The sequence below is a fragment of the Phyllostomus discolor genome, chromosome 11 (assembly GCF_004126475.2).
Source record: "Phyllostomus discolor isolate MPI-MPIP mPhyDis1 chromosome 11, mPhyDis1.pri.v3, whole genome shotgun sequence".
NCBI lineage: Eukaryota > Metazoa > Chordata > Mammalia > Chiroptera > Phyllostomidae > Phyllostomus > Phyllostomus discolor.
In genome coordinates, this window is record NC_040913.2 from 68052065 (window position 1) to 68076585 (window position 24521).

General features: G+C 39.2%; 1 protein-coding gene across 2 annotated transcripts in view; it reads right to left on the reverse strand.

Annotated features, from left to right (window-relative positions):
* Positions 1-24521, reverse strand: part of PSD3 (pleckstrin and Sec7 domain containing 3) — a 536273-nt gene that overhangs the window by 84150 nt on the left and 427602 nt on the right. For both annotated transcript variants that reach the window (XM_036011513.1, XM_028526436.2), the window contains one exon: positions 11742-11785. In XM_036011513.1, coding sequence (XP_035867406.1) covers positions 11742-11785 — 44 coding nt within the window. The remainder of the gene's footprint in view (positions 1-11741; positions 11786-24521) is intronic.

Consider the following 24521-nt stretch of genomic DNA (forward strand, 5'->3'; position numbering starts at 1 on the left):
TTCTCTCGGTGAGCAAGCACATCATTCACTGGGCAGTCCAAGCCCGCTACATCATGATGCAGTGGACTTCCAGAACGACAAAGGTGCCGGCCCTGGGTAACTTTTCTACTTCTCTGTTCTTTCTAAAGGGCAACTATAAACCACAAATTTTCCATGTTCTGCCTTACTAATGACAGGTGCTTTTATTTTTAAATAAAAAAATTAGATAAGGAATCACACAAATCCACTGGAGTCTTATATTTCACTGAATTTCCACAAAAATGAAAAACAACTGCTTCCTAAAATTTACAGTAGTTGAATACTGTTACAGTGACCCAGCCACCGAGCAGACTATGAAATGCACCACTTGGCAAGTGTCATTAAAGTGTGGTATCGACTAGCAACACATGCGAAAATTAAGTTATCTTGAAGGGCCTGCTATGCGGCATTCAAATACTGTAAAATAAATTGGGGGGTGAGGCTTTTGTGTGTGAGGGGTGTCAGGGTGGGAAATAACAGTTAAAAAGAAACACTGTACAGATCCGAGCTGAAATATTCCTCAATGTGCAAAATCCTCACTAAGAATGTGATATAGGAGTTGGGAAATAAAGAGAAGTTCAAGTTCAGCAAGCAAAAAAAAAAGTGAAGAGGGCACTTCCAAGCATTCACATTTTTGTGTGCATTTCCTTTGTTTTACTGTAGTAAAATATTTAAAACTTATCATTTTAACCATTTTTAAATAGCACAGTTCTGTGGCAATAAGTACATTCACTTTGTTGTGAAACCAGCACTACCAACCATCTCCAGGATTTTTCGTCATCCCAAACCAAAATTCTGTACCCACTAAATAACGACTCCTTATTCCCTCCTCCCTCAACCACTGGCAATAACTATCCCACTCTGTTTCTGTGAATCTGACTTCTCTCAGTACCTCATATAAATAGAATCCTACATTATCTAGGACTGACTCATTTCACTTAGCACAGTGTCTGAAAGGTTCATCCATTCATCGGTTAAGGAACACTTGGGTTGCTTCCACCTTTTGGCTACTGTGACTGATGCTGCTATGAACATAGGTATACAGATCTTTTTGAGTCCTTGCTTTCAGTTCTTTTGGGGAGACAACTAGAACTGGAATTGCTAGAACACACGCTAATTCTTTTGAAAATTTTTTGAGGAACCACAACATTGTTTTCCATAGTGGCTGTGCCATTTCACATACCCACTGACAGTGCACAGGAATAACCTTTACTCCACATGCCTGCTAACACTTACTTTCTGGTGCTTCGCTGGTAGCCATCCTAATGGGTATAAGGTAGTATCTCATTACAGTATTGATTTACATTTCCCTAATGATTAGTGATGTTGATCAGCTCTTCATGTACCTGTTGGCCTTTCATATATCTTAGGAAAATGGTCAGCTCAGGTCCTTTGCCCATCTTTAAATCAGATTACAGCCATGTTCTGCTTAATGACAGGGATATGTTCTGAGGGACTGGTACTATACACACAGTAGGAGATGGGGCTATGAAATTAGCTTCCCTGCCCTGGGGAGGCAGCAGGATGAGACCAGGGCCTACATGGCTCATTGTTTGGGGCCCCGCGTCAGGTAGTAGGGTGCACCGAATATCCCGGTCAGGCATGGCCAGCTGTTTTGCTCGGCAGGCAGGAAAAGCCATGGGCTGTGCTCCCTGTTCAAGTGCCATGATAATCAGGCTGTAGGATGAGTTCTGCAGCTTCCTGTGTGCTGTCTGGTAAGGTTCCCTGGTTGGGTGGGCTGAAGACCTTATTCAGCAGTAAGTGGGGCTATGACTCAGCTTTTCTGCCTGGATGTGGGCAGACCAGGGTCCAGGGCCAGCAGAACTGCTTATTTAGGAAACCAAATTAGGCAGACCTGTACTCTGCCAATACCCCTAGGCAGACTTCTGAAACGTCACCGTGGTTCCACAGATGAGCAAAGCCACTGGTTGGGACCACTATTTGGACTCTGCAGTTAAGAACTCAGACTGCCAAATGTTGGTTATTAAAAATCCCTCCCTGCCTTCTCTGTCTCACTGAGATTCGCATGGGGCAAAACCAGAGCAGGGGCTCCCACGAAGCAACATACAATGCTGGGGGCCTGGACATAACCTTGAGCTCTCTTCTCACTGGTGGAACTGTAGGCTTAGGGGAGACCTCTCAGGGTGGTGCTGCACTGGCCTGGGGGAGGGGCAATACAGCTGACAGCCATTCCTCTTGCTCTTCTAATGGAGTCTGTCTTGGCCTCTGTGAAATGGGGTGGGGCGGGGGTGGGGGTCCTTCAGCCTCACTCTGAAGTTCTAGGGTTCCCCCAGTGATGTCCTGGCCATGAACTGTTGTTAGTTCTTCTTGCGAGGTGGAACAAAGTCTAAAATGACCTGTGTCACCATTTTGGTAAACTTTTTACTTTTGAAAAATAGTTTTGTAGGGTATATAATTTTAGGTTGGTGAGTTTGTTGAGTTTTTTTTTTTTCCTCTCTCAATACTTTAAATATTTCACTACACTCTCTTCTTGCAAGATTTCTGAAAAGTTGAATGTAATTCTTATCTTTGTTACTCTACAGGTAAGGTGTTTTTCTCCTCTGGCTTTTTTCAAAAATTTTTTCTTTTCTTTGATTTTTTTGCAGTTTGTATATCATCTACTTAGGTGTAATTTTCTTCTTTCTTTCTTTCTTTTTTGTTTTTGTTTTACACTTATAGTTTTTATCCTGCTTGGTGACTTCTGTGAGTTTCATGGACCTGTGGTGTGATGTCTAACATTAACTTGGGGAAATTCTCAGTCATTGTTGCTTCAAATTTTTCCTTTCTCACTTCCTGATATTCTCATTATATGTATGTCACACCTTTTGTAGCGGTCCCACAGTTCTCCAGTATTTCACTCCAAATCCTCACACCCAACATTTTTCTTTTTGTTTTTCTATTTTTGAAGTTTCTATTGACATATTCTTTAATTTTTATACTTATTATAATATCATTGACTATATCGCCTATGCTGTACTTTACATCCCCATGAATATTTTGTAACTACCAATTTGTATTTCTTAATCTCTTCACCTTTCTCACCCCGTTCCCCAAGTGCCCTCCCCTCTGGCAACCACCAGTCTGTTCTCTGTATTTATGAGTGTGTTTCAATTTGATTTATTCATTTATTTTGTTTAGATTCCACATATAAGTGGAATCATATGGTATTTGTCTTTCTCTAAGCTATTTCATTTAGTATAATCCCCTCATGGTCCATCCATGCTGTCGCAAGTGGTAAGATTTCACTCTTTTTTGTGGCCGAGTAATACTCCACTATATATAGATATCACAGCTTTTTTATCCACTTGTCTACTGATGGGTACCTGCATTGCTTCTATATCTTGGTTACTGTAAATAATGCTCCAATGAACACAGGAGTGCATTTAGTATCCTTTCAAATTAGTGTTTTGAGTTTCTCTGGATGTTTACCCAGTTCTATTTTTAATTTTTTGATGACTCACCATACTATTTTCCACAGTGGCTGCACCAATCTGCATTCCTACCAACAGTGTACGAGAGTTCTCTTTTCTCCACATCCTTGCCAATACTTGTTTGTTGATTTACTGATGATAGTCATTCTGACAGGTATAAAGTGATAACTCATTGTGATTTTAATTTGCATTTCTCTGATGATTAGTGAAGTTCAGCATCTTTTCATGTGTCTGTTGACACATTCTTAAGCTTAAAGATTCTCGTCTCAGATGTGTCCGGTCTACTAATGAGCCCATCAAAAGCATCCTTCACTTCTGTTATAGTGTTTTTGATCTCCAGTATTTTTTTATTCTTTCTTAGAATTTCCATTTGCCTGCTTACATTGCCCATCTGTTCTTTCATGCTGTCTACTGTATTCATTAGTGTCCTTGGCATATTAATCATAGTTGTTTTAAATTTCTGATCTGATAATTCCAAATCCCTGCTATATGTGACTCTGGTTCTGATGCTTGCTCTGTCTCTCTCCAAACCATGTTTATTACCTTTTAGTATCCTTCTAATTTTCTCTTGATAGTCAGAGACAATGTACTGAGCAGAAGGAATTTCCATAAGTAGGCCTTTAGTAATGTGGTAATAAGGTGGGGGAAGGGAACCATTCTACAGTTCTGTGATTTGCTCTCAGGCTTTATTGAGTATGTGCTACTGAATTGTGAGCCTCACATAAACTTCTCCACCCCCACCTCCCCTCTCTTCCACCGCAGCATCAGGAAGACTGCTCTCTCCCTTCTGCCTCACTGTGGCAAACCCAGTGGGTCAGGCTTCTCTCTGCTTCTTTAATTCTTAGTCCATATTCAAGTCAGGTGGGCTGAGCTCAGCACACTGGCAGCCACTCAGATCCCCATCGCATTCTCCAGTCTAACTTTCCTAGGGCACCTTGCACTCTGGTTACAGAGCAAATATTTGACTTTATTTGATTCAGTACTCCTCTAGCCAGAATATTAAAGATGGGCGTGGGGGTATGAATCAGACACCAAACTCCATCCCGAACCTCTAAAGGTGACCATGATCATCATCATAAGTTAGTTTCTTAATCTTACAATCACTCTAAAAAGGTAAATGTCGAGATCTCAATGAAAGCCCAAGGCTCAGACAGGTGAACTTCTCATGTTAAGTGGCTAACAGACCTCCCTGGAGCTGTTCACAGCTATGCTGATTCATGAGGACAACGAATCTTTGTGGAGTGGCAGTAATGGGTGATGGACTGTGGTGACTGTTATGCAGCTCTGTAAACTGACCAAAAACCTTGAAACTGTACACTTACATGGGTGAATTTTATAGTAAGTAAATTATACCTCAATAAACCTGTTTTTTAAAAAATAAACGTAGAGGGTGAGTGTAGGAACGGAACACGAACTTAAAAATCATTGCAATATTGTGATCAGGTATTACTGAAAAACAAAGCGAATAAACTTATTGGGAATGTGCTCACTTGTCATGGGGTTTTTATTATATCACATTATATTATGCCAAAAGGCAGAATGATTTTAAAAAGAATCTGCCTTTCACACTTAACCAAAAATAAAAAATAAAAAGGCATGTACACTTTAAAATTCTGATGAAAACAAGAAATACATTTCACTTTCTAAAAATACCCTATTCTGACACAGGCATCTGAACTGTAAAGAAGAGAATGTGCTTTTGTGAGAAGCACCGAGCTCCATCACTAGGCGAGGAAGACACAGGCTAGTAACTCGGCTTTCTGAAATAAAGGATTGGACTGTATGTACACGATTGTAGCACACTTTCCAAACAAAGAAAAACTTAACTATAGATGTTAAGGGTTTTTTTTAGTTGTTGGGAGTACACTGGTATCAAGCTAGACATTACATATTTCCAAAAGATCCACTAGGGAATTTTTAATGGGCAAGTAAAAATAATTTCCTCCACTTTGATTGACAGGAGGTGAAATTTTCTCACCTCTAAAAATGCACATGTGTATATCAGAACATACACTTAAAAATGCTCACTGGAATCCAAACAACTGCTGTCTAAAATATTCAAGGCACTGTATTAGCCACTGCATGCATATTATGCTTCATTTAGAAATTATATTTATTATATTTTCTTCTTGTGTCATTTTTTAACAAAAATCAAAGGCTTAACAATGGCTAACATATGAAGTTCAAAATCATCAGCAAATTAGAGAGAAAAAACCACCTCTCTAACATCCCGGCCTCCATAATTCACTGCACCTCAGTGATTCTAAAATTGCTTTGGGCCCTGACTCGTGTGGCTCAGTAGGTCAGGCATTGTCCTGAAAACCAAGAGCTCGCAGGTTTGATTCCTGGGACGGGGCATGTGCTGGGGTTGCAGCTTTGGTCCCAGGGTGGGGGCTTGCTGGAGGCAAGCAAATGATTTTTCTCTCACACATCGATGTTTTTTCTCCCTCTCTTTCTCCCTTTCTTCCCCTCTCTGTAAAAATAAACAAAATCTTTTTTAAAATTGCTTTGGGACAAGTAGGCTACTAACATTATAATCACATTCCATCTGCTCACCAACCTGTCTGCTGTGCATATTTTGAAGTTAAAGATAATGTGAAGCAAAGATATAATATCTATAAATTATACCACTTTCATCCTCATCTTTGTAGATATTAAACCTGTAATAACAATAAAGTCCTGAAAAATTCTAAGTATTCATTACAACTGCAGCACTGAGATGCCAATTACATGGAAAGCAAACTTTTTACAAAACTTACCCTTCTAAAGCTAAGAACTGGATGGCAAGTTCTTTCCAGTTACTTACATACCCAAGTTCAGCATATTTGAGATGGCTGAGAAGAACAGGTACTTAAAAATTAAACGTTAAGTGTGAGGTATGATTTAGATTTTTTTTAACACCCAGGGCATGATTGGGATTCTTAATAAAACTGTATGTCATTGAGCTATGTGAGACAATCTCTCCTAATTCTAAAGCCTGACCTCTTTCCTTCCTTTAACACCCACATCCGGGACACTGGCCCATGTTCAGTGTCACATGTAGCTAACAAATGCCTAAGGGTTGTGAATTCTTCAGCTCAAAATCTCCTTCAAGTTAATGATCATTTTTTCATAATTAGAGAATTTTTCTTTTTCTTTCCTTATCTAGTATTCATTGCATTTCACTCAATTTATAAACAGAACAATCAAACTAATAATATCCTTTACACATCCACTATCTATATTTAGATTTACCCTGACTTAATATTCATATAGACTATCTCCTAAATTTGTCTACTGAATGTGTAAGTTCCCGCTAATATTAACACTACAATTATTTTACCAAGACCTAATAAATGAGTATAGCAATGATGGTGGGAATGTTAAATACTGCTCTATTTTTAAAGTATTTTAATGATGAACAATGCCTATGTAGAAAATGTTTAATAATATGAACATCTCAAATAAAGATGGAGTTTTATTAATTCTTTATAGTTAAATATCTCAGTTTTATTAGTTTTTTCCATGGTTAGTTCTCTTTTTACCAATAACTCTTAAAGCCAACCCTGCTACTTCTTTGCCCACACACTCAAGTTTTTCTTTATATATTGAATATATTCACTATGTCTACCATCATTGTCTGACTTATTAGCGATTTATTTTTGTCTCAGTTTTCTCAGTAGTAATTATCAACCTACATGTGGGGTATCTGGAAGATTAAAATGAGAGTTACTTTTGAACTTCTTAGATCAAAATATCACATAAACATCTTGATCCAAAGTGACTCGAGTAAGAAAGTTCTCATTTATCTAAATCTGCTATTAAGAAACACTGTCCTGACGAACAATCACATATATCTGGACTCACCAGGGCATCAGGGTGATAAAGTTATTTAATGGAAGTAACTCATTATAAAAATGTATTACCATGATTTATCTTCTTTTGTGAAAATAAAATAATTTTAGCTCAAGGTAAAAAAATATTTTAAGATAACACAAAGAGGCACCCTTTTATTTAGGATACAAGTTCAAATATAAAAAGTATAGAGAGGGAATATCAATTTTTCTTCCTGGAGGGCTCTGATGTTGGCAAATAAAAAATCACAGAGAATTACAATAAAATGATAATGATAACTTAAATGATAAAGAAAACTTAAATGCAAGGCAATAAATTACATTCATAACTAAAGGTGGCTCATCTAAATCAACCCAAGGTAAGAGAAAAACTCTCTTAATTGGAACTAAAACTATCTTTTGAGATGGCCATTTTCTACAGAGCAACAACTGAAACTACATTTCAATTGATATGTACTATTATCTAAAATAAAATTAGAGTCAACACTGAGTTACATAAAATATGAAAAGGGACTGAGTAACGAAAGGAAGTTCTAACTCGCAGGGTGTCCCACCCACGGCCTACGGGCCGTGTGCGGCCTAGAATGGCTATGAATGCAGCCTAACACAAAATTGTACATTGACTTAAAATCTTTTTTTTGCTCATCAGTTCTTGTTAGTGTTTGTGTATTTACTGTGTGGCCCAGGACAACTCTTCTTCTTCTAGTGTGGCCCAGAGATGCCAAAAGTTTCTATTTTTGAAAAAAAAATTTTTTTCAGAGACTGCGTAGCAAAGGGACTCTGGAAACAGTTGTCAATTTCAGAGCCAGACCCTTGGATTGGATAAAGAATTAAAGTACCACGTGAAATAGTAAGTGTTAGTTATTCCACTGCCTTTAACTATCATTCTCCAACAATACACACAGATGTGAACACAGTTATGCACTCTCACTCACAGGCAGCAACACACAAAATAATGATAATGAAGAGGGCGGAGATACTGGGAGAGCTTCTCTACCGCCTAAAACCAGCCAACAAATGGACAGCACTGGTTTCCTGGAAAGACCAGCCATAATGAAAGTTCGAAACAGGAAAGAAGGTCAAGAAACCAAACAATGGACTGCTGTCATTTAAAACCACATCTGTTTTAAAGCTCTGGGGTTTCATGACACCTGACCTGAAAGACAACGATCCCGAAGTTCCACCACCTCACCTAATTAACCAGGGCAATTTGATAAGCAAGGGCAGATAGAAAACAATTTAATTTAGGAGCAAAGGTGATAAAGATTTTAAACTGCTCCTCCTGTAAAATGAGTTACAGGGTAATATAAAATAGCAAAGGCTGTTCCATGATGCAAGGTTGTGAAATGCTCTTTCGGAGGTAAGAGAACAGCTGTGTATCAGGAGAAGCAGAGCAAATGCTGCCGCACCCCAGATGGTGGGGGCAGTGGGGCCAGGCAAGGCAGAGCCTGGAGGCACATGATTTAAAACCGGTTTCATTGTGTCTTAATTAAAGTGAGGCTGGATACATACATTTTTAATATTTTTAAAAATCAGGGAAAGAAAGATTTATTGCAACTCCTAAACACTATTGTATAGTAATGGCAATAAATAAGACTGTTTATTTTCCTAATAAGTAATACTGTACTCATTTTCTCTTTTCTTTGTTAGATTCTCTGAAGATCCTCATGCAGCTACATTTTAAACAATTCTAACAAGTCAGAAGCTCCTGTATGTACTGCTGCTCACCTCACCCCATTCCATCCCCATCAAAGACAAACTGCTCCTTACCTTTTATTTCATCATTTGTATTAAACTGCAAAATTTCTTAGGCCAGGGAAAATGGCTTAGTACCTTACATACATTTGTTCTCCCCAAATTTCCAGCACAAAGTGGTTCAACAAAGAGATGCTTTATGAATAATGAATGACTGAGCAAAGGGTCTGGGGAAGAAATGGTAATTGTCCTCCACGAGGGAGCTGAGACCTTCCGCAGGCAGTTTAGCTAATGGCACCCTTCCCTACAATTTTTATGTGTGTTTTCCCCTTTGTACAGTCCACCCCTGCCCACCCACCCCCACGCTGTGTCTCCTTAGGCAGAGAGCCTGTCTTTTCATATTTGTATCTAGGGCACAGCACTGGGCCAGACACAGAAGCAGCTGCTAAAGACTGGAATAGATGAATGAATGATCTTGGTTACCTAACTCGCCTGGGGGAAGAATACTAGTAATTCTAGGAGCATTTAATGAGACTAAAAATGTAACATAAAACTCTCTTACTTCACAGTGCATCGAACGCTGGCGCAGACTTTCAGGCATGGTCGCTGCCCAGCACAGACCTTGAGAATGGGGCTACAGCGAAGCGAGGCAACCTGTGTTGCTGTGGGGGCCGGGGCGCTGGGGGACAAACCCTGGCTTTGCCACCGCGCTCACTGTAGCTCCTGACCTGTTAATGAAGGCTTCTTGAGTTCATTTTCTTCATATAGGAAATGAGAACACTGGACTGAAGTAGTACTTTTCAAAAATTTTTTTAAGTACAGATACCTTTAAAAAGAGAAGGACTACCTAGAACTCCAAATATGTATTTTAAAAAGACAGCAGTTGGGCTGCTTTGGTCAGCTGAAGGAGGCAGGATGGTTGTGGGGGGCAGAACTGAATCCCATCACCCTCCCCTTTCTCCGCTTTCCCCTCGCTCACATCGATGCCCGGGCCGAGGGTCCCTAGGGCTCCAAGGAATGCAGTCAGAAAACCAATGACCAAAATACCTCTGAGGTCCCTCCAGTTATACCACTCCATGATTCTCTAATTTGATATCTTCCAAGGCTCTACATCGACATCAACATACCTCCCTTGCAAGTGAGTATACATTATCCTACACATTTTGTAGCAGCATCTTGTAGCTGGGCTGGCATTCAAACCCAATCTGACTTGAGATCTGGCCTTTGGAACACGATGCTCTGTTGACAAGATAGCCACAGAAGCTTCCAGCTCTCGGGTAAACTCCTACTGCCCACACATGGACAGTGCCCAAGATCAAGCTTTCTTGTACCAAATTGCCACTACACATAACCACATATAAAGCCTACTGTAACAAATTCAACAGTGTGAATATGCTTATAATATTTCATTTTTATTAATTTTCTCTAGAGTATATTCTATATAGGCCAGGACATGCTTTTACTATTTCAGCAAGATTCTAAGTATATTATTCAATATTTATGGAATTTTTCTAGGAAACCCACTTTCACTAAAAAGAGATAAGTCCAGAAATAGTCACTTTGGATCTTAGAACATTAATTTATATTTTAATGCATTTTCCTTGAAATGATACATTGTCTTTAAGTGAATTTCATGCTATTTGTGTATATATACAGATACCTAAACCATCACATACACTTGTAAATATTACAGTCTGAACTTAATCTTTGAACCCCTAATTTAAAACCGTACCATAAGATCTTACAATTAGTGGAAACAATTCGAGTGGTATTGATAGTTTCTGTTCTTTCTAGCATTACATGTGAGATGCAGTCAACTGGTAAACCACTTTTCCCCAATGTGCATATGAAAGGACAAGATTTACCCCCGTGTTACGATTCTGTAAAGAAGTCCATTGCAGATTGCTATGTTAGGCCACGGAGTGGAAAAGCATTTATGAGTGCTTCATATGAGTGAAAAATCAAAACAAAATTCACACGTAGTTTTAAATAAAAAACATATTTGACCTAACTTCTGACTTCGTTAAAAGTTTAGTACAGATTCTTCCTTAATTTGTTAAAGATTAAATTCTTAACTGCTACACTGATCAGTGAAAATTTCACAAGAATGGTAGGTATCGCTGGTCTACACAGAGTTATGCATAATTAACCTGGAACAGTATCTCCAAAGTGTGTACCTGGATACCCTGCATTTTACTGTCAGGCAGGCTTGGGAAACACTTCAATGCACTCCTCCCTTGGAGACAGACAATATATACTGGCATTGTATATGCCTCTAGAGGTCGGATAGTTAAAAACATTGTTTTAGCTTATTTTAATCTATCATTTCTCAGGCTTATCTATCAATATCCCAATGTATCTAGTATCATAGGAAAATCGGATTGGAAACCTTGGTCTATGATGATAGGGCAGAGAATTAAAGTAAGTGGGTGGTACCAAAATCATTTGTATTGGACTTTGGAATGTATGGGATTTTATCAGATTTCCTTTTAAAGTGCTATTTTTAAAAACACATGAAAAAGAAAATTAATTGCCTACAAGCATAACAACCAGATTAAAAGAAGAAAAAGAGCATGCTGGGCACCAAGAAAAAGACAAGGATACTTAAGGTTTTGTACAAAGTAGCTGAGACACTTGTGCGAAATGAGAAGTGTGCATGCACATTAGGTTCTCCTCTGGGGTCGCCTCTCAGGCACACAGGGGACAATAAGGAAGAGCAAGCTGATCACTTATTTATTAAAAGGCTGACATCCAGCATACTTACGCAGCCCATTCAAGCTTCTCATTCTTGATTGAGTTGTACAGAGCCTGAAAAGAGAGAAAACAAGATGGAATTATTCTCTTCATTCCATTCCACATTTTGAATTCAGACAATGACCAAAGCCAAAAGGCTTGAGGGAGTCAGCAGGTGACCCCCCAGCCTCCAGGCTGGTCTTCCTTTGCAGAGCTGAGGACACACAGGTGTGGCGAGTGGGCACAGGGCAAGCAGCATTTTGTGAAACAGCATTTTCACAAAGTAAAAAAAAAAAGTTCTTTTATAAGTAAAACACACACTACTGTATTACATTTTACGACAGTTAAACATTACTATAATATTTATATCCTATTTAGGACATAATTAAAATTAGACCATGTCCTCTACTTTTCTTATGGTCTCATAGTTTCACTAGTTTAGATATTGGAGTACTCACACCTTTTTCATTAATGAAGTAAATATAACTATTTTCACAACTTAATGAGCAAGATACATAGAAAGAACACTAGAGACAGATTATAAAAAAATCTTAGAATAATTTCAGAGTTTCTATACCAACGACTGAAGCAGCTTTTCCTGGTCTAACTTTATGATCCTGCTTTACAGTTGGTGTGACACCGGCGTGTGTGAGGTGGCGGAGGGGGGACAGAAATCCCCTATAGAGCCTCGGTCACAGCAAGGACAGGGCAGCATAGGGCTGCCCCCGAGTCTCCCAGCTCTGGTATCACATGTAAGGGTACTTGCAATCACCTTGTTCCACTATGACAATGGTTCAAGAAAATGCCATTCCACGTCTCGACTTTCTTAATTTTGAGTAAGGTATTATAAAGAAAAACACAAATGCATATCTAAGACAAAAGTCACAACAGCAGCTTGGGGACATAATAACACCAGTCAGAAGTTGAAACATTTGTCTTCCAAGAAGGACGTGGCCCTATTAGACTCAGCGAAGACTTCTTTTACTTTGAGGTAGGGAAAGGTGGGGGATCAGGTGCCGTCCAATCCCTTGTCTCTGAAAGAGGAAATGGCAGGTTCAGACCGTTTCCCAGGTAGCAGAGCAGAGGGAGAAATGCCTTGTGTTTTCATCTCTGCCTTTCTTGCTGCCTTGTCCAGGTGCAGGAGATGGTCTGCACGTGTGTAAACAGAAGACTGCACGCCAGCAGTGAGTCCCCTTTCCAGCAAAAGCACTTCCCAATTTAGTTAAAATCTACACAGGTTACAGACTGTATATTATTTAAGGTTCAATCCATGTATCCTTAGCCAGCATCTTGACAGACTCTGGGAATTCTTCAGTGTGGCTGCAATAGTCAATTTAACTACCGGATAATCATGGGAGCAATAAAAATCAGGATGCATTTCATTATTATCAGGACATGGTAATGCGTGTCCTCAAATACAAAAATGACAAAACAGTAGATTAAAATAAGGGGTAAATCAAGGCACAAAAACCATGCTGTAAATTACATGCTCTTTTTGAAGGACTCAAACTTCCTGAAGACACCTTAACAACCCGTTACAGAGCTAATGTCTCATGAGGCTGCAGTTAGAGGAGTGCAGGGAGAGTGACTCTGGAATCAAGAGACTCTAGCTGGATAAATGCCTTTCGAATGGATTCTAGGACTTGTACGAGCCATTTGAACCCACAAGTAATAATGGGCTGAGAAACTACAACTGAAAAGAGACTGATCATTAAAGGTTCTTTGTAAACTATCATACTTAATACTACCCAGAGTAACTTAACAATGTGCTAAAGATTTTTAAAACAGTGTTCATAAACATAGTTGAAAATGATAGCTAAGTTCTAACATGAGAATATTTTGCTTAAAGAGATAGAGTTCCAAATTAGAAAATTTTTGTTACTCAATCAGCTGCATATGGTACAATAAAAATTGATTATAAAGTATCTTGTGAAATTCAGCAAACTTGCCAAATTGTAAGTCAAGTCCTCTGTGTATATAAGAGGACAGATATAAAAGGTAGATAGTATTCTTAACTTTTTCAACAGCAAAATTATAAATACATTTTTATGAATCATTTTGGAGCTTTATGGTGATCCATTATCTTTCTTTTTTTTCTTAAGAAATCAAAATTTGTTTTGCAAATGCATCCAACACTCTTATACCCTTACCACAACTTCCTATCTTTTTATCTACTTAGTTAAGGATTGAGCTCCCTGGGTTCCTCTTGGTCACGGGAATCACTGCCTGTCCTGTGCGGTGTAGCCCCTGTGCTTTGTCACCTCATGATCAGCCCTGTTAGTATCTCCTGTTGTACTTGTAGCCCTTGGCTGAACCCACTCTGACTTCTCCACATTCATACACCATATTTTAGCTAAGGTTTCTTTGGTTCCCAACACAAATTCCTAATAAGCTCTATCTTAAGGGTAAGGGGGACCTACTAGTTCATGTAGCCAAACCATCAAGAGAAATGGATGGAGCTGGGCTCAGGGACACAGGAATTTAAAGCTCTCCCCACTTTCCTCTCAACTCGTCTCTTCTTTCCACCCTGGACATCTCTACTCCTTGTTTCTTTACTACACAAGAAAGGTGTCCACGACGAGCAACACCCGTTTACATCTTTGTCTCTCTCAACAAGAGGAAAGCAACAGTTCTTTCTCCTAGCTCCAGTTTGAAAAGATACCGATGGGTGTGATTTAGGTCGCCTGTGTTCTCCACGGACTAATTCACGTGGCTGGGAGATGAGAGTCTACGACTGGGCCCGCCCCTGGGGTATCTAAAAAGAGATGCTAGCACTAACCTAATCACAGGTGCAATCCCCCAGGAACCTCACAGCCTTCCCTATTGAATGTGACTAATTCGACACTAGTGGACTAAACAACAGGACACATTCATGCTACTGAAGACTGCTCATCCCTGGAGGTTCAGCAGAGCCTTTACTCACGAGCCTTCTTTAACTTTTTGCCATCTTCCCTAAAATGGAAGGAGTGTCCCATCTCTGCAAGGCTAAGCCTCTGGCACTGGTTCTGATACCTTCCCTTTCTGTGGTAATGTCTCCTTTCTAACTGGTTTCAAGCATGCGCATCTCTCCCAATCCCACTTCCGCCATTCAGTTCTCACCTTTGTTTCTCAGCCTCATTCATTCTCCTTCTCATTCTCTCTCTCTCTCTCTCTCTCTTATCCTTACCTGAGGACGTTTTTTTTAATTTATTGCTTTTCTTAGGGACAAAGGGAGGGAGAAAAAGAAAAAGAAACATCAATTTGAAAGAGAAACATCAATTTGAAAGAGAAACATCAATTTGAAGAGAACCGTCCTTCCTTTAAAAAAAATCTTGTTTTTTTTCTATTACAGTTGTCCCAATTTTTCCTCCTTTGCCCTCCTTCATCCTGCCCCATTCTCTGCTCTCACAGTTCATCCCTGCCCTGTTGTCCATGGGTCATTCATACATGTTTTTTAACTATTCCCTTCCCCTTCTTTCCACCATTCCCCCTGCCCCCTTTCCTCTGGCAGCTGTCAGTCTATTCACTGTTTCATGTCTCCCATTCTGTTTTGCTCATTAGTTTACTTTGTTCATTAGATTTCTCTTATAACTGATATCATATGGTATTTGTCTTTTACCAACTGGCTTATTTCACTTAGCATAATAGTCTCCAGTTCCACCCATGCTGTTGCAAAGGGTAGGAATTCCTTCTTTCTTTCGGCTGCATAGTGCTCCACTGTGTAGATGAACCACAGATGGGCACTTAGTCCAACTGTTTCCAACACCTGACTATTGTAAATAGCACTGCTATGAACCTAGGGGTGCCTAAATTCTTTCGAATTGGTGGTTTGGGATTCTTAGAGTATAATCCCAGGAGTGGAATCGCTGAGTCATAAGGCAGTTCCATTTTAAATTTTTGTAAGGAAATTTCAACTGTTTTCCACAGTGGCTGCGCCTGTCTGCATTCCCACCAACAGTGCACTAGGGTTCCCTTGTCTCCACATCCTCACCAGTATTTGTTGTTTGTTAATTTATTAATGATGGCCATTCTATCAGGGGTGAGGTGGTATCTCATTGTGGTTTTCATTTGTATCTCTCTGATGGCTAGTGATGCTGATTATTTTTACCTAAGTCTATGGGCCCTATGGATGTCCTCCTTGGAGAAGTGTCTGTTCAGATCATCTGTCCATTTTTTAAATAAATGCACCATTTTGTTACTAAATTTTCAAAACCTATAGGTACTGAGTACAATTCTTATAGAGTTATAGCTTCATTATAAGCACAGTCGACTTCAAACATCAAGAACACTAATTAAAGTTGTAACTTCAATAAAAGGTCACTTTTAAAATAGTATTTCCTTTATTAGTTGCTCTGACCCGAAGTATACTAAAATATTTCCCCAAAGCTAACATCGCTGAAAATCTTATCATCTACAATACCTGTGGAGCCTGCCATCTTCTCCCGCACCCCAGCACTGCCTATTTTTCAACTGGATTGTTTGTTCTCCCTGGTGTTGAGTCCTGTGAGTTCTTCATATATTTTGGAGATTAAACCCTTCTCCAATGTATCATTGGCAAATATGTTCTCCCACACAGATGGTTCCCTTCTCATTTTGCTGATGGTTTCTGTAGCCATGCAGAAACTCTTTAATTTGATGTAGCCCCACTTGTTTATCTTTTACTTTATTTCTCTTGCCCTAAGAGATGTATCATATAAAGTACTGCCACGTGGGATATTTGAAATTTTATTGCCTATGTTTTCCTCTTGGAATTTTATGGTATCATGACTTACAATTAAGTCTTTTATCCATCTAGAGTTTATTCTGGTGTGTTCTTGAATTGGTAATCTAGTTTCATTTTTTTGCATGTACCATTCCAATTCTCAACACCACTGATTGAAGAGGCTATTTTTACTCGACTGTATGTCTGTAACCCCTTTGTAAAATATTAATTGACCATAGGGGCATGGGTTTATTTCTGGGCTCCTTATTCTGCTCCACTGATTCATATGTCTGTTTTTATGCCAGTACCAGACTGTTTTTATTATGGTGGACTTGTAGTATAGTTTGATATCAGGTATTGTGATCCCTCCAACTTTGTTCTTCTTACTCAAGACTGCTGCATCTATTTGAGGTCTTTTTGGGTTCCATATAAATTACTGAAGTATCTGTTCTAGATCTGCAAAATATGCGATTGGTATTTCAATACGCATTGGGTTGAATCTATAGATTGGTTTGGGCAGTATGGACATTTTAATGGTGTTTATTCTTTCAATCCATGAACAGAGTATGTACTTCTATTTATTTGTATCTTCCTCAATTTTTTTCTTCAGTGTTCCATAGTTTTCTAAATAAAGATCTTTTACCTCCTTGGTTAAGTTTTTTCCTCGATACTTTATTTATTTACTTATTTTGTTGCTACAGTATATGGGATTTTTTCTTAGATTTCCTTTCTGATAGTTCATTGTTGGTGTACAAAAATGCCACTGATTTCTGAATATCGACTTTGTATCTCACTACTTCACCAAAACCACTTATTAGGTCGAGCAGTTTTTTTGGTGGAACCAATAGGGTTTTCCATGTTGACTATCATGTCATCTGCAAATGACAGTCTTACTTCTTCTTTTCCAATTTGGATACCTTTTATTATTTCTTGTCTGATCGATGTGGCTATAACTTCCAGTACTAAGTTGAGTAAGAGTGGTGAGAGCAGACAGTCTTGTCATGTTCCTGATCTTAAGAGAAACACTTAGGTTTTGCCCCTTGAGTATGATGTTGGATGTAGGTTTCTCATATATGGCCTTTATTATGTTGAGGTATGCTCCCTGTATTCCCACTTTGGTCAGTGTTTTTATCATAAATGGGTGGTGAGTTTATCAAATGCTTTTTCTGCATCTATTGATAAGATCATGTGATTTTTGTCTTTCATTTTGTTTATGTGATGTATATAACATTTATTGATTTGTGAATATCGTGCCATCCTTGTGTCCCTGGAATAATCCACTTGATCATGGTGTATGATCTTTTTAATGCATTGTTGGGTCTGGTTTGCTAGTGTTTTGTTGAGGATTTTCACATCTATCTTCATCAGATAATTGGCCTGTAATTTTCTTTCCTCATTTTGTCTTTACCTGGTTTTAGGATTAGGATAATACTGGGCTCATAAAAAGAGTTGTGGGAATCTTCCCTCTTCGTGAAGTTTTTGGAATAGTTTGTGAAGGATCAGTGTTAGTTCTTCTTTGAATGTTTGGTAAAATTTGCCTGTCAAACCATCTGGTTCAGGGCTTTTGTGCGTCGATAGTTTTTTGATTACTGATTTGGTTTTGCTAGTTGTCATCAGGTTTTCTGCTTCTTCCTGGTTCAGTTTTGGAAGACTGAATGTTTCTAGAAGTTTATCCATTTTGCCTAGGTTGTCCAATTTCTTGGCCAATAGCTGTTCTTAGTAATTTCTTAAAATCCTTTGTATTTCTGTGGTATCAGCTATTACCTCTCCCCTTTCATTCCTGATTTTAATTGGGTTCTCTCTCTTTTTTCCTTGATGAACATGGAGAATGGTTTGTCAGTTTTATTTATTTTTCAAAGAACTAGCTCCTATATTCACTTATCTTCAAATTGTTCTTTTGTCTCTATGTCATTGAATTTTACTCTGATTTTGATTATTCCCTTCCTTCTTCTTGCTCTGGGCTTTGTTTGTTGCTGTTCCTCTAGTTCTTATAGATGTAGGGTTAGGTTGTTTATTTGAGATTTTTCTATATTCTTTAGGTAAGCCTGTATTGCTATCAACTTCCTTCTCAGTACTGGCTTTGCTGTGTCCCATAGGTTTTGTGTTGTACTGTGTTCATTTTCATTTGTTTCCAGATACTTTTTGATTTCTTCCTTGAGCTCACTGTTGACCATTCATTGTTTAAATATTTTATTTACTTATTTTTATAGAGAGGAAAAGAGAAGGAGAGAGAGAGAGAGAGAGAAACATCTGGTTGCTTCTCAAGCATCCCCTAATGGGTGCTTGGCCTACAATCCAGGCATGTACCCTGACTGGGAATTGAACTGACAACCCTGTGGTTCACAGGCACATGCTCAATCCACTGAGCTACACCAGCCAGGGCCCATTCATTGTTTACTAACCTATTATTCAGCCTCTATGTATTTGAATGTTTTTGAGGTTTTTTTTTCCCCTTGGGGTTGGTTTCTAGTTTCAAGCTGTTGTGATCCAAGGTGCTTGATATAATTTCTATTTTCTTGAATTTGTTAAGGCTTGTTCTGTGTCCTACCATGTGGTCTATCTTTGAGAATGATCCATGTGGGTTTGAGAACAATGTGTATTTTGCTTCCTTGGGATGAAATGTTCCATAAATATCAATTAAATCCATTTGATTTAGAGAGTTGTTCAACTCTGCAATATTTTTGTTGATTTTTTTTTTTTTTGGTTTGGACAATCTATCCATTGTTGATGGTGGGGTGTTAAAATCTCCTACAATGACTGTATTACTATCTCTCTCTTTCTTAAAGTCCTCAAATATTTTCTTTATATATTTAGGTTCACCTATATTGGGTGCATATATGTTTATAAGGGTTATATATTCCTGTTGGACTACTCCCCTAACTATTATGTAGTGACTTGCTTTGTCTCTTATTATTGCCTTTGTTTTGAAGTCTATTTTGTCAGATATAAGTATTGCTACCCCAGTTTTTTTTTCATGTCCATTTGCAGGAATATTTTTTTCCATCCCTTTACTTCCAGTCTGTGTAGGTCTTTTGTTCTGAAGTGGGTCTCTTGTAGGCAGCATATATGTGGGTCATGTTTTTTTATCCATTCAGCTACCCTATGTCTTTTCGCTGGAGTGTTTAATCCATTTACATTTAAAGTTATTATTGATAGGTACTTATTTTATTACCATTCCCCCTCTTTGTATCTGTGTTCCTCTCTCTCTCTCTCTTCATTTCTTCTTTGCCTTCTCTTTCTTCTAACAGTCCCTTTAGCATCTCTTGCAAGGCTGGATCGGTGGAATAAACTCTTTCAGCCTCCTTTTGTCTGGGAAGTTCTTTATTTTGCCTTCCTTTTAAATGAGAGCCTTGCTGGATAGGGTAGTCTTGGTTGCAGGTCTTTGCTTTTCATTACTTGGAATACTTCTGGCCAGTCCCTTCTGACTGATAGTATTTCAATTGAGAAATCAGCAGATAGCCTTATTGGAGCTTCCTTGCATGTTACTAGCTGTTTCTCCCTTGCTGCCTTTAAGGTTTGTCTTCAAATTTTACCATTTTAATTGTAATTGGGACTCTCTGTATTTCTTAGGCTTGTGTGACTTTTTTCCTCACCAAGTTAGGGAACTTTTCTGTCATTAGTTTTTTCAAACAGGTTTTCTATCCCTTGCTCCTTTCCTCCAGTGAGTCAGCCTTGGGCTCCCACCACTAGCTGCCACAACTACACTACTGAGCTCCCAGGGTGGTCTCTGCCACCAGGCTCCTCAGTCAGACTCTGCCCATTCAGAATTCCCATGGTTCCTATGGTTCCCTGGAGTGGGGAGGCAACAGCTCCCCCTACCCCGTAAGTTCTTTAGTCTCCAGATCCTGGTTCCTGGAGGGGAGCTTGGCTCTGTCCAGGGTGGAGGGCACTGAGACAAGTGTGGGCGTCCAGGTGCAGACTTTCTGCAGGCTTCTTCCTGGGTAGGATATTTTAAATTCCTCAAAATGGCTCTCACCCCAAATTTGCATTGCCAGAGGTTCTGGTCTGGGCAGAGGCGGCAGCAGCAGCAGCAGCTGCTGCTGCACTACCAGGAGAGCCTAGGCTACACTTTCACATATGCCCAGACACTTGCCCGAGTACACATTCACTCATACATGCTCTCACTCACACTCAGCTGGATTTTTGAGCTGATTGCTCTGCGGTTTAGCTGCAAGTCTGGTGTGGGCCTGGGAGCAAATAGATGAAACTTATAGATACTCTGCAGCCATCTTGGAGCCCTAAACCAAGTTTCTGAGACATGTTTCTGCAACTCTCATTTCCACTTAATCTGTTCTCTTCAATTCAGGCAATCTAGATTTCAGCCCTACTCCTCTACAAAAACTGATTACAATAAATTCATCTGCTTCTTTCAGTGCTAAATTCAAGACCACTTTTCAATATTCCTGCATCTCTTCACCTTTCAGCAGCACTCAGAATACTCTCAAGTATTTTCTTCCTTATTTTCCGTGATACACAACATAGCCTTCTGAATTTTCTCCCATCTCCTTTGGGAAATCCTTCTTATTACTCCTGTCTTTCTCATCTTATCTTTTAAATAGGAGTGAACTTATGGGTTTATCTTCAGCCCAGGTGAACTCTTGTGAACTTTAGATCCACGTGTCTGCTGCACTTGGGTGTTCCCAAAGCATCCCAAACTCAGTGAAGAGGAACTACGACATGAAAACCTAGTGGAGAAAGTGTCCTTTCAATCTTGGTAAATGGCATCGGTATAAAGTATTTAATTTCTGAGTACAGAAACATGGCATACAAAGCACAAGGTAGTTTCTGGTAATATAAACACTCAAGTCAGAATCCTAGAATGGCTAGAATTTTTCTAGCAGTTGTTCCATCTTGTACCTGCCTTCTAATGGCACAAGAACAAACTTTTTAGTACCAATGTTTGCCAAAGTGTTAAAACTCTCTAATTCCTGCTCAAGAGACAAAATAGAATTTCAGGGCTAAAGGGGGCTTTAAAGCTCATGAAACAAATTCTTCCTTTTGTGGATGAGGAAAATGAAGCCCAATATGTTAACTTCTTTCAGGGTCCTGTAGCTGGTTTTCACAAACCTTGATTTGGTAATCACATTTCTTCTAGAAATCAACTAACTGAAGTTAACTCCAGCTAACTATATTGTTTCCTCCTAAAACCAAACTTTACAGCATTGTAAATACATGGCTTAAGGCCTGTATGAAAAGGTAACAAGGCTTGTACCTCTTTTAGAGTAGATTCAAATAGTGCTGGTCACTGTAATAGTCTATTCTTAAAAGATGAGCTTTCAACAAGAGCCACTGTTGCTAGGACACAGGCTTGAAATGCCTTTGCTGGTGTGGATGATGGGTTTGCTGCACGGACCCTTACTCTCAGCGCACTTATGACCAAAGGTATTTGCCATATAAGTGGCTGAAAGTGGAATCTACATCTCAGGAAAGTAATTTATCTCTAGCTATGGGTGGGGTCATCTGAGCTAGCTCTAAGAGAAAAAGGATTGTGGGTAAACACTGTCATGGAGGGCTGCCACTTCCCTGGAGCCATGAATTGGTAGTGGGGGGGTACGTGGAAAAGGTACTAACGTCAACCTTAACGGGCCACAGCAGCCTGTATAAATTATGTGCAGTGAGATGATAACCAGCTGTGACAGGCTACATAATAAATCTCCCAAAGATGGCCAGGTGCTTAAGCCTGGGAACCGGTGAATGTTTCTGTATATAGCATGAAGTTTGCAAGTGTGATGAAGTTAATGATCTCGAGACAGGAAGAGTATCTGGCCTGAAGTGGTGTCTCTATAAGAAGGAGGGCAGAGGGTGATTTAAGACAGAAGGCAATGTGAAGATGAACACAGAAATTAGAGTGATTAGACACAAGCCAAGACATTTCGGCAACCACCAGAATTCAGAAGAGGCAAAGCAGATTCTCTCCTAGATACCTTGGTTTCAGACTTTCGGCCTCCACAATTGTAAATGAACACATTTCTGTTGTTTTAAGACACCAAGTTTGTGGTAATTTTGTTACAGCAGCCAGAGAAAAGTAATACACCAGGATTTAAATGGAAGACAGATTTCTGAATAAAGAATGACCATACCCACAAGCTAATTTTCAGACATATTTCCAGAGTCAGTCCTTAGGTAAAACGTAGTCTTTTAGTATTGTTGTCTTAACTGAAGGTATGGGGGTACACACCAGAATCAGCCAAGAAATTTTTAAAATACTGATTATTGAGCTCTACCCCAGATCTACTCAATCATATTCCCAGATGAGGAACCTATATCTGAATATTTCCAAATGCCTACAGGCAACACTGATATAAACCCTTGGTTCAAAATTCCCGTTTTACAAGTATACCAATCTTTTCTCTAACTGAAATTCCTGCCACTTAACCAGGAGCTAGACAACTGAGACTAAACAGGACAGAATAAGTCTTCAAATTCCAATGAGAAAGCCAAGTAAATTGCTTAAATTACAGAGATCAAGGTATCTTTGTCTAAACTTACTTTTAACTCTTTGTTCCTTGCTTTTAATTGCTTCTCAAGATGATAAAATGCAATTTTATTCAAGGCTTAGCAGTGCCATTGACAGCCCACGCATGGTTCTCTGCAATTTCTCCCATTACCATGCATTGTGTGACCACGCGTCTCTCTCTCAGCACATCCTGCAGTCTATGAAATTCATGCGTTTTAGTTCAATCATCTTTAAACTCTAATTGTTTTCTCCCTCTGTGCTCCTTGAATTATTATGAAAAGCACAGAGGATAACATAGCCCCCAATTTCCCTCAGTGGAGACTCACAGTGACCGTTGACTGACAGTGAAATTTTACACAGCAAAAATTATAACACCATTAGCACCCTGGCTGTCTTTTTCAAGTGCAATGCTGTTTCATGCAGACATTCAGATCAAGCAGACTTTTAAGTATGTGCCACTCTGGAAGTGTTATTAGAGAAAGACTGTGTTTGAAGATGATATTGATGAAAAATTAATGATAAAACCAAATGAATTTCAAATTGTCTAGAAAAACTCAAAATATCTTAGAGCAATGGGCCTCAACTTTTATGTTCTCTATTCCTTAAAATAATATTGAAAAACTGCATTACTCCCTCATTAAAGAAGGCTTCTCTAACACCAGTATTTATAATTAACTCTTAATTTGCCCCCTCTAATCCTGCTCATAATCAAAAAGGGTTATGGGTGAGATTTATCTGTCACTTTTTTTGTTAAGTGACAGAAGACAATGATCAAGCAGAGTTAAAAAGGAAAAACAGCCTGGAGCTTTGACCACAAGAGTATTCACAGGTGGGTCCATTGTAGGGAGAAGTATACACTACAGATGAGCTTCTGGAAACTGACTCCCTTTAAACCACCTGTGTTCCCAGATCCACTGGATAGTTTTCAGGTACCCATGTTCAAAGAGGTACATCAAATATCAATATATTCACAAGCAACCTCACAGACATTCAACTTTGTAGCTCTCCTTCAGGGTGACAGAAGCATGCTCATAATAAAGTAACTTATTTTGAGTCCCCCCCCCTGCAATATAGTCAGATCTATTTTTTAGATGTAAACAGAGTCAAAACTGGTGTCCTGGACAACTGACTTAACGTTGTGTTGTGCCGCAGGTACAGACCCAGCCAGGAATGGCAGAAACGTCGAACTGTGAAGTGCCCGACTCCACTGAGTAGAGGCACCAGCACAAACCTGTAACAGGTACTACAAAGTTAATTACAAAGCCCTCACCTTATTGAAAGGAACTCTGAGGTGTAATTAGCAGGTATAGTGCCTCTCATAATAAACATTTTTGAGGACATTCTCTAAGCTAGAGTGGCATCATGCTAGGTGCAGGTGCGTCCGCCCTGCCTTCAGGGGCCTCTTATGTAAGGATAACAAAATGTGTGGCTTCGCTTGCTGGAGAATTAGTCACCTAACAGAAGTGTCTGACCTTTTACTTCCTACTTACAATGTGCAAGGCCCTTTCACACACAGTCTCTAACATGTGACATTGTATTACATGCATTTAGAGAAAAATTAAATGGAAGAGAGAAGAGACCCAATTTCAGGGTTTCAGGAGGGATGGACATCTGACTGTCACTAATTGGCCTCCTTAAGACAAATTAATTCATTTGCCTGGCCTTTATTTTCT